The following is an 11,279-nucleotide window of genomic DNA, read 5'->3' on the forward strand; positions in this document are numbered from 1 at the left end:
TCCGTGTAACGATATTTTTGTTAAGCCACCAGACTAATACTGGTATACATGCGTAGGTACGGACGCTTTCAACAGTCGAGGTCAAAACCTATTACTGTACTAGGTTAAGGGAGAACCATTTGATTTCGGGGGGGAGGGGTATGGAGGAAGTGAGTATTGGAGCAATTTTTTTTGCTGTCAGACCTGCATCAATTTTTTTTCAAATGGAGTAGCAGTGCAAATTTTTTTTTTATTGGTCATCAAGTTTTATAATGCGTTGTATACAAGGAAGTCGTCATTATTTACGGCCTGAAACTCCGAAATTTCGAGTGACCGCCCCCCTTGCCAACCATGATGAATTTGAGTAACCTCCTTCTGTAACTCTGAAATTTTGACTGATCCCCCCACTTAGAAAAGTTAAATACCAATACATGTAATTGTAGAATTTACAAAATACAGCAACAGTAAAGACCTTTCAAATCCTGATGTGCCCTGCTAGACTATCATCAGTTAGCTCATGACGGTCAAAACAGGTGAACAAATCAAAATGAAATTCAAAGTCACAATAAAATAAAGATATAAAAGATCACGCAGTATCTAACCATATAGTATATTGTTTAATTTGGATGGGTATTAAAAGTACAGGGGGAGAACACGCGAGAGGCTTAGCGGGAAAGTGTCACAGGGGCTTTCCCCTATCTTTCATGGAATTTTTTTTAGATACTGATGTGTGCTATAGTGCAGTCTGGTGCAATCTGAGAGGTGTTTTTTAATGTTTTTACTAAGTGAAACTGTTAGAATACCCCAAGGGGGAGAGCACGAGAGGGGGGTTTCCCCTCTCGTACTGGAAATTTTGAGACATTGATATGTTTAATGGTGCAATCTGAGAGGAGTTTCAGTTTATTTTGAAATCGGTAAAACTGTTTGAAAATGACGTCGACATTGAACACTGATATTTTTTACATTTTTTTTCACGATCAGTGTTTGAGTCACAATATTCAACAACCAATCAATGACAATACAATTTGTGAAAAACAGTTCTGTTTGCCAGACACTGAAGACAAATGAATATGAAGGAACGGAAAATCTGTGACCTTCTTGTGTCATTTCTCCAGCTGCCAGCTTCTAATGAAAAGCCTGAATATGATATGTTTAACTGTCAAAATGGTCATTGAACGGAGGTAAATTAAAACATGTTTCTGTGATAATAAAGGATGAATTCACAACAGTTCAGTTTTGCCCTTGATACTGTGAACATTTTTATAAATTGATGAGCGCCACGATGCAGTGAAGTGCAATCCAAGAGGTATTTTCATTTGTCTTTTACCAGTAAAACTGTTAGAAGACAAAAGGGGGAGAGCCCGAGAGGGGGTGCCCCCTCTCGCATTGAAAATGTTGAGAAATGGATGTGTGCAATGGTGCAATCTGAGATGTTTCAATTTATTTCGCACAAAAAATTGAGTAACCCGGCCCCCCCTTCTTCCTCTCCACATTTTGAGTAATGCCCCCTGAAGTTTTCATTTTTTTAGTGACCCCCTTCCCCTCATATTCCTCCGAATACATGGCGAGACACCGGTGAATCGATAGTGCTTTTACCCTGGTCATGTGATCTCAGTCCCCGGTAAACCGGTTTGTTGATTGATGATTCGTCTTAACGGTGTTTAAGAATCAAAAATGGGGTTCCTTCATAAGTCGCTCTGTTGTTTTGTATCCCCTCCGCTTGGTTGTGTGATTATTGATTCATCTTCGTCCTCAAAGAGGAGAAGCCAGATTAGTTATTGAGAGAGTTTGCCACTATTGACGGACTCTATAGTGAGAGATCCGGTGTGTGTTGTCATATTATAATTAAGGCATCGATGTAAGTTCTCAGGGAAGATGTTATCTTTTGTGGTCAGAGAAACAAGGCTCACACATTGTATTTCATTATATTTGTCGTTCCTCAATTTTTCATTGTCAAGGTACATCTTTCTAACATATTTATACTGACAAAATAATTTATTGGTTTTAACACTAGTTTATTGACGCCTGTCTTGTCTTTTAATTGTCACAATCTACAGAAGTCAAATAGTCCCCTTTAGATAGTGCCTATGCCATTGAGATATTGCAACAGAAATCCTGAAATATGATTTCTGTGGTCGGAAAAGGGAAGGAAAACATTGAGTGTACTGAGGTGTAGAGTAGACCTATGTAGTGCAAGCTTATATCATTAGTGCTAGGAAAAAAACATAAGAATTGCTTGTGGTAAAAACATTTGCGCCGCCTGAGAACAAGGTTTCCAAATTTTGCTAATTTCTGGTGCATTGTGACAATTTTTTCTCTTCTGTCTGTTATGACAATTTTTTTTCTTCTATCTCACCTGGTGACAATTTTTTTTCTCAAAATCCTCCATATCCCCCCCCCCCACCGAAATCAAATGGTTCTCCGCTTAGGCCGAGAGCCGAGTCTTATCTCAACGGTTAACGGTATCCGCCGCCATTGTGAATCTCCTTCCCGGAAAAGCATGCTGGTATACTATGACAATCCTCGGCCATCGCCAAATTTTGATTTTTCTTTTTGAGAGTTTTTGCTTATGACACGACGGCCGAGGATTATCATTAGACTGCATGTTACTCTATGGGAACCGAAAAGGATGCTGGTCTACTATGACAACTGTCGGCCATAGTTGAAATACATTTCATTTCCTTTTCATGTTACTTTGAATTTTCTTTAATTTTCATTTTACTATGAATTTACTTTTACTTTCATTTTACTTTGAATTTTTATTTTCAATTTTTAGAACGATAGCCTAAACGCAAATAAAAATGGGTTGGGTCTATGGTGGCGGAGTACCAATGAATAGGTTACAAGTTCATTTGGCCTGTGGATATGCTATATCCCAGGCAATGTACAAACACAGGAGCTCGTTAGCTGGGTAGACTGCTAAATCGATCGATTTTCTGCTTGATCTATCTATCCCGTAGACGATAAGCCCACCACTGCAACCTATAACGGGCATATCGACTACGGGATCGATAGATCGAGCAGAAAATCGATCGAGTTAGAAGACTACCCCGGCTAACGAGCGTCTGTGTGTACAAATAGCACAAGCACGTCATTTAATCATTAATGTGTAGTCATTTACAATGATACAAAATCATGGGTAGAATCACCTGTAGGCCCATTTCCATGTCCAGTTTTGTACTATGAAACAGGTCTTTTAGACTAGATGGAATAATAATAAACAACATGGCTGAAATATAAAAATGATTGTTTGTTTGAAATGAAGCAGCAACCGGTAAAACGAAAGCCAGGAGAGCACACACACTCTGACAGGACAAAAGTACATTCAAATATTGTCCTGGAGCAGTTTTAGTTCTAGCTGAGTGTGCCTATACGCTTTACTTATTGAGTTGATATTTGAAACAAACGAACATCTTCATGTTTCGGCGATGTTGTCGTTAATAAAAAAAATTACATGCCACTTTCGACACTTATGACAGTGTTATACACTTTTCCTGTCTTTAACGGGTCTTATTCAAAGCAAACTCTTGGAAAAATCAGGATATTTTGAGATCGGTTTATTACACAGCTACAAATTTTATGCATTATTTTCATGGTTTTATTTGAAAAGTAAAGTTGGTTCGTGTCAATGTGCTAACTGAAGGACACGTATAGAAATATCACTGCTCGCTGATTTGGCCTACGAATACACTTTTTTAACAGGCTAAGGAAGCCGTCATTTTTTACGGCCTGGGGGTAGGAGGAATTCCATCGGAAATTCTGAAATTTCGAGTACCCCCCCCCCCCGCCGACCATGATGAATTAGAGTAATTCCCTCTCTAACACAGAAATTTTGACTTACCTCCCCCCATTTAGAAAAGTTAAATATCAAGATATATAATTGCGAAATTTACAAAAATACAGCGATAGTAAAGACCTTTCATATCCTGGTGTAACCTGCTAGATTATCATCGGTTATCTCATGACGGTTGAACTGGTGAAATGAAATTCAAAGTCACAAAAAATGTAGATGTAAAAGCTCACGCTATAACCAGTATCCAACCATAAAGTATTGTTTACTTTGTATGGGTATCATGACAGGATTTTCACCAAGATATAAGACTGGGCAGAATTTGAAAGTACTGAAGGGGAAAGAGTCAGAGGAGGTTATACCCTTTCTTGCATGAAAAAATAAGAAATTGATGTGTGAAATGGTGCAGTCTGGTGCAATATGAGAGGTGTTTTTCAATTTTATGTCTTTAAAGCAAAACTGTTAGAACACCCCAAGGAGGAGCGTGCGAGAGGGGGGTGTCCAAAATTTGAGTAACTCCCCTTCTTTCTCTCCACATTTTGAGCAACACCCCCTTTGTAGCTTTCAATTTTTTGATTGACCCCCTCACATTCCTCAGACCCCCAGGCAGTAAATAATGACAGCTCCCTAAATAATAAACGGGTGTCGCACTCAAAAAACCAGATATGAACTGAAAATGCTTCATTGAAAGTGAACAATATTAACCATAGATTAATCATAAAGGTCATCAAGAATACAAAATGTAATTAGCTGAAATAAATACTTAATTTCTTTGACTGCTCTCATTGTATCACAACGTAATAGAGCAAGTGCAATTGCCTTTGGCCAAGTTCATCAAGCTATATATACCAAACTGTGAAAGCTCATTAGATATGCAAATTATAAATTGGCTAAAATGAAATGATTAAGGACTTGGGATGTTTTATCAAAGTATCTTCAATGTATATAGCAAATTTCGTCATTTTTGGTCGAGTCAATCGAGCAATATATCCCTTATTAGAAAAGTTCATTAAATATGCAAATTAGGAATTGCCTGAAATGAAAATGCTTAATGACTTTCAATAAAATTATCTAATGGTATCTTCAATATACAAAGCAAGTTTCGTCATCTTTGGTCAAGTAAATTCAGATATATATATATAATTAGGAAAGTTCAATTAGGAATTATCTTTAATGTCAACTCAGGTATGTTAATGCATGGGCATAGGCTTACATACATGTAAAATCAGTTTGAACATACTTCTTGATCAGACCTGGTCAGAAAATTGTGAAAATTGCCAAAAATATGTTTTGCATTTGATTAAGTTGAAATTTATCATAATATATTACCTAAGTCATATCACGTGACCATTATCTATTATTTCCCGCCAAAATTGTATATTGCAAATAACTGAATATTCCAACCGTTAAACATCAAAATATTTAAAATATTATGACCATTTAATGTAAAATGGGATAGGAATTTGTGTAAGAACTAGTGGCAGATGCAAAATTATTGAATTTTGAATAACATTTCTTCACAAAAAACAACAAATACAATATTTTGACGTTTACATGAATATTTTGAATATCAGAAAGAAGTATAGATAGAGTTTCATGAGTGCCATGTATTTTTGAAAGAATATAATAGATGTTGTTTCCAAAAGTGCAGAGAAAATCAAGAAAATTTAACGGGTTACGGTTGGAATATTAAAATTAATAAAGACATACATTTTGGCGGGAAAATATCAGATTTGGTCACGTGACTCAACTCGTCAAGATTTAGGCAGACATTAATTTTAAATAATTTAATAATTCCAATAATTAGGCCAAATATCAATCAAATCGCGTGGTTTTTAAAGATAACTGATCATTTTCTTACTTTTGGGCTTGATGGGTACAAACACCCATGCATTAACTTACTTGAGAACCCTTAATACCTTTCACACCTGATATAGCTTGATGTGATCAACATTTGTAGCAAATCTCATCAAATTGTGTGCAGTCGTTCTCAATGTATATCAGTTTTTACTAAAATCATTAATTATGCAAAGAGTAAAAAGTATGCAAGCCACACCCACCAAAAACTAATCAGTTCTTGCCATTTGCTAATTGAATCTATATACCGCATTTAATTCTGATCTCTAAGCCGTTTTTGAGATATCGGACCGAGAGACAGACAGACATCGCTGTGACATAAGCTCACGTGTGTGAGCACGTGAGGTAAAAATGACGCCCCACGGAAAAGTACAAAAAATGCAGTATTTCTGGTCTAAGACCAAGAAAACACAAAAAACACCTTTTTACACTTGGGGTGGCGCGTCTACCCGACAGCCCCCGATTTAATGGACTTTATAAAGAAAAATTTTACAGAACCATAACGTACATGTTATAATATAATCAAAATTCATTAGGAGTTGAATGATATCTAATATGTACTTTTATCTTGATATAAATCTGTTGTACCTGGACAAGTCTTTGATTCAATATCTACTTTTCTGATGACACTTCTCGTGAATGAACAAAATACAACATATATGTATCACTAGTTCGGAAAAAATTGAGGGGAAGCAAGCTAGGTACGGTGTAGACGCCCGAGAGAATGTGACAATCTTCTATCCACTCTCTTTTATATACTCTCATTAGCATACAAGGCATCACAGGTGTGAACGAAAAATCTACTGCATGTCAACGATAAGAAAACATTTCTGTTCTAATTCGCTACGCTCAAACGAACAGAAATTAAATTCTGGTCTAAGACCAAGAAAACACAAAAAACACCTTTTTACACTTGGGGTGGCGCGTCTACCCGACAGCCCCCGAGATGAACAAAGAACGGGCGTAATTTGGTAAATGAAAACAAGATATACTAATGTAAGAAGAATTTTATAGACCTAATGTACGAGACACGTTTAAGCGTGCATCAAGACTGTCTTGGACATAGCCATCTTTAGCTTTTTCGCTGCGCCATCGTCCGTGCCGTTTGAACATTCTATCCTCTACCCCCATTTGTGCTGCAGTAGAAGCACCCCCTGATCTTAAGCTATGTAAAGAAAACGACTCTGGGTTTGGTACTACAGGTTTGAGCTTTTCTATAAGTATTTCCCTTGCTCTCGTGTACGAGAGTTTTCCCGAACGCAACTTTAATCCTTTGCTAGTCCTGCAAAGGGGTCTGAAAATGAAATCCTGGCTGTTGGTTGGAATGTTTGCAAATGCAAGGTAACGTACCAACATCGCCACTGGACATGTTGGATTATCAGATTTTGCAATTACTACAGATTTACCATCCCTATATACGTCAGTTTTAGACTGCCTAACGAAAACTGAAATGTAACGTTCATAGAAAATAATATCTGACCTTAAAATGTTACATAACTCGTCATATCTAAAGAAACCTGCAAATGACAGCAAACACATCGTCAAAAAACGGATATCAGACAAGTCTGCCTCCTTGCTTCCATATTTTGAAACAAGCAAAGATAGGAGGTCCGGTGTGAACGGTTCCTTTTTTGTCGACGGTTTAGACAACTTGCGCTTAGCAGCTTCAAATGTTAGTTTCACGGTTATATGTTCTGTCGGAGAGGGTATTCCAGCCATATTGTGTGCCCATTGGATAGCATAAAAAGCACCGGTAACTTTATGAATAGAACCATACTCTTCGCACAAGTGTTGTAGGTAGAGTGCCACATACAAAGGTTCGGCAGGGAGGATGTCGACTTCAGATTTCAAGGAAGCCCATTGTTTCCAGTGCGTGAATGACTGCTTGTACTTCGTAACTGTGGATGGTTGCCTGGAAGCCATGATAAATGTCTGTAGTTTGGCACTTTGTCTTTGAAGGGATTCGTCTTTGACATTACCAAGTTCTCTCCAGACGCCAACTTTGTATATATCTAACGAAAAAGAAAATTGCATTGCATTCAAATACATGCTCTAGACACTCACTGCCAATTGGCGTAAAATTCTATGAAATCCAATCTTAATGCTATAAAGCGTGTAAAAGTGTGACCCGTCAAAGGAGCAGGGCCTCCTCTGCCTGCAATAGTTATATCCCTGCAAAAAATTATGAAGTCTTTGACAGCGTCAATGAAGTTACGGTTGACGTTGTTAACCAATGGCCAAAACGGGGCTGATTTCCAATATGGTGCTATGAGGGTGCCAAAGCCTCTACTATCCCGCAAATGCAAAATAGTACGTGCGACCAAGCTGATGGGCGGTACAAGCCAATTATTTTCCTGCGCCCATGAGACCGAAAAAGCGTCAATGTTTTCTGAGCCTGGGTTCCAGTAACGTGAATTAAATCTTGGCAGTTTAGCATTATAATACGAGGCAAAACGGTCAATTGAATGAGGTCCCCATCTATTCTCTAGTAGATGAAAAACTTCAGATGCGATAGACCAATCATCCAAGTCTACAATTCTGCTTATTGCATCTGCCTTTTCGTTTTTGCTTCTAGGAACCCACTGTGGAAAAATGCAAATATTATGTTGTCGACAAATGTCATCAATACTTAGAGCCAGGTCATGCAAATGCAAACGAGAACTCCCAGCCTTGACAATAGAACAGCAGGCTTGGTTGTCCGTGACCCAAATGGCCAACAAAGGAGCGTAATGTGTATAGAAATGCTGCTAGTTCCCGCCAAGTGGAACTTTTCTCCGCTTCCTCCTGCGACCACATTACGTGAGAAATCTGACCGTCAATTGACGCAATATAACCGCCTGCTGCTTTGTGACTGGCATCCGTGTAAACTATTTCGCTAAAAACGAAATTTTGTTTAATTGGCATGCCATTCAACGTTGACAAATCTTGAAGCCAAAATCTCAATTCTTTTACTACTTCAGTCGGAAAAGACATTTGAACGTCCCAGCCAGACTTCTTTGCAATGAAATCATATGACAATCTAGTCCTTAACCGAGTCACAGAACCAAAAGCTGGAGAAATGGCAATGATTTTCCCTATTTCTACCAATAATTGCCTATATAGCTGTAACAGTCCGTGCGTTAAGAAGAGCTGAAATTCCTGACTGAATACCATGTAATTTAGAAGACGGCGCTGAAATTATGCCTTTAATTAAATCTAAATCCATGCCAAGCCAAGTAAGATGTTGACATGGTGACCAAACTGATTTTTCTTCGTTTGGCACAAAACCTGCCGCGAGTATATCACTTTTCACTGAACCACTGGCATACAGACAACTTTCCCGAGAAACTTCACTGCCTAAACCATCGTCCAAATAAACAACAATGGGAATGCCCTCTGCCCTCCACTTTTTTACCAGAGGTCTTACTACTTTAGTAAAGATACGTGGAGCAGACGTTAAGCCAAATGGCAGCACATTGAAACAAAAATAATGCAACACTCCTTCGAACGGCCAAGCAAAACACAAAAACTTTCTATGTTCCGGGAAAATATCAATGTGATGGTAGCCAGATTTAAGGTCAAAAGAAAACATGTACGAATCTTTCTGTAAGAATAACAAGGCAGTACGCAAATCCTCCATTTTGAAAGATTCTTTCCAAACATGCATGTTCACATATCTCAAATCTAGGATAAGACGCATTTTCCCAGACTTCTGTGTCGCTACTGACAAAGGACTGACAACTAGAGGACAAGTAGTCCGAGAAATGCAACCTTTACTTAGCAATGACAAAATTTCGCTTTCTACGAAACCTGCTTTAATGCGGGCTGAACGGTTATTCTGAACGACTTCGCAGACGGCGTGGTGACAAATGGAATTTTATACCCTTCAGTTATAACATCAAGAACATCTTGTGGCGCACCTATAGACTGCCAAAATGTAAATTTTTAGCAAGCCTGCCTCTGACCGAAATAAAACTATCGGGAATACCAGTGCTTTGACTAGCAAATGCTCTATTCGATACTACAGTCTTATTGCCTTCAATTGAAAAACTGTCTCGTCCACTATGTTGCGTTGACAAATCTGATAAATTTACGTCAAATGACTTATAAATATCGACATACTTATCTTTATTATTTACTGTTGAGTTGTTTGCATTGCTGCCTCCAGTGGCCTTGTTTTCCACATGAGAAACAAACGTCATTGGGGCCTGGTGTGCGACGTCCAGACACAAAACTGCTAGTTTTTTCGCCTTTGGAGTCTCCTTGCCTGCCGTCGTCTGGGCTTTGACCAAAGTTTTTGTTACGCCGAACACGCCGGTAGTTTATTCGTCTCCTTAAAGCGTGGTATTCAGCTCTCCGGATTTTTCTTTCGTCACCACTATCAGAAGCTAGCTCGTCCGCCTCGTACTCTTGTACCACCGCCCAACCAAATTCTGAACGGTCAGCCATTTTTATGAGTTTCTGGCGATGTTCAAGCATTTCCATACCTTCTTTAAGATCTGCGGCCACCTGTTGAAATTTGTTCTTTTGAAGGTTGGTGTTGGCCTTGTCGAGCGTGGCTGCCAATTTGGAGTTGAACTTGGCTTGTTCAGCATTGCCCTTCTTCTTGAACGAGTTTTCATCTGCGGCCTTGATGCGTTTGACCATTCGGTCCTGTGTTTCATCTTGCTGCTCACTCATTTCATCTTTGAAAGAACTCAGGTCTTGTTGGACTTGGAGTCGAAGTTGCTCACAGTTTTGCTTTACTATCTGCGCCAAGGAGTTTTGAAGGTCTGCCAGAGATTGCGACTGCTGCGCTGGCTGAGAGCGGGGTCTGGCTTCATCCTGGGAGTACTGCGAAGTCGCCCCATTTGGTGAAATGCCAGGAAGATGACTATCGTAGCTACTTTGCATGGCTGAACAAAATTGAGGGGAAGCAAGCTAGGTACGGTGTAGACGCCCGAGAGAATGTGACAATCTTCTATCCACTCTCTTTTATATACTCTCATTAGCATACAAGGCATCACAGGTGTGAACGAAAAATCTACTGCATGTCAACGATAAGAAAACATTTCTGTTCTAATTCGCTACGCTCAAACGAACAGAAATTTAAAATCCTGCATATACACATCGTGATCACAAACAAGCATGATGCCATTCACGTGATCGCATAACACACGATGGTCAACATTTGTGTTGTTGTAATCTATATTTTGATTGCCAGATGATTAGTTTTTGATAATGGCGGGGAATCTAAAATGATGTTAAAAATGTTTGAATTTACATGCCACTTTCGACACTTATAACAGTGATATACATTTTCCAGTCTTCAATGCGTCTTATTCAAAGAAAACAGGAAAACAGGAAACTTGGAAAACAGGATATTTTGAGATCGGTTTAGTACATACTCGCAGCTATTGTTGGGGCTTTAACTCTTTGTATGTAGGCCTAGGCCCTATTCGTCAACAAACCAACAAACGAACAACAAGAAAATATCGGAGACTGAGTTCCCAGTCGTCCACTCAGGTTTATTCAAGCAAAGTGAAAGGCGTAGCGACGAGAATTAAATACACAGCCTTGCCATGCAGAGGTAACTCTGGCACTGGACATGCTACATATAGACATGTTTGCAGACCATAAAAACGCTGTCCACGGATGCTCTGTTAATAATTATCAACATGTTGTATTTACCAAT

The 11,279-nt window shown here is 38.8% G+C and overlaps 1 protein-coding gene across 1 annotated transcript; it reads right to left on the minus strand.

Moving 5' to 3' along the window:
• Positions 1-6,053: 6,053 nt before the first annotated feature.
• On the minus strand, positions 6,054-10,630 carry LOC139139111 (uncharacterized). The gene is made up of 2 exons (XM_070707892.1): positions 9,728-10,630; positions 6,054-7,638 (listed from the first exon to the last, which is right to left on the minus strand). The coding sequence occupies exon 1, from the start codon at positions 10,496-10,498 to the stop codon at positions 9,737-9,739; it is 762 nt and encodes a 253-aa protein (XP_070563993.1). The 5' UTR covers positions 10,499-10,630; the 3' UTR covers positions 6,054-7,638; positions 9,728-9,736.
• Positions 10,631-11,279: the final 649 nt, after the last annotated feature.

This window comes from Ptychodera flava, chromosome 8 (genome assembly GCF_041260155.1).
Source record: "Ptychodera flava strain L36383 chromosome 8, AS_Pfla_20210202, whole genome shotgun sequence".
NCBI classification, from domain to species: Eukaryota; Metazoa; Hemichordata; class Enteropneusta; family Ptychoderidae; genus Ptychodera; species Ptychodera flava.

Excerpts from the sequence above, each read along its gene's own strand:
- LOC139139111 (XM_070707892.1), bottom strand. The coding sequence starts at position 10,498 with ATGCAAAGTAGCTACGATAGTCATCTTCCTGGCATTTCACCAAATGGG.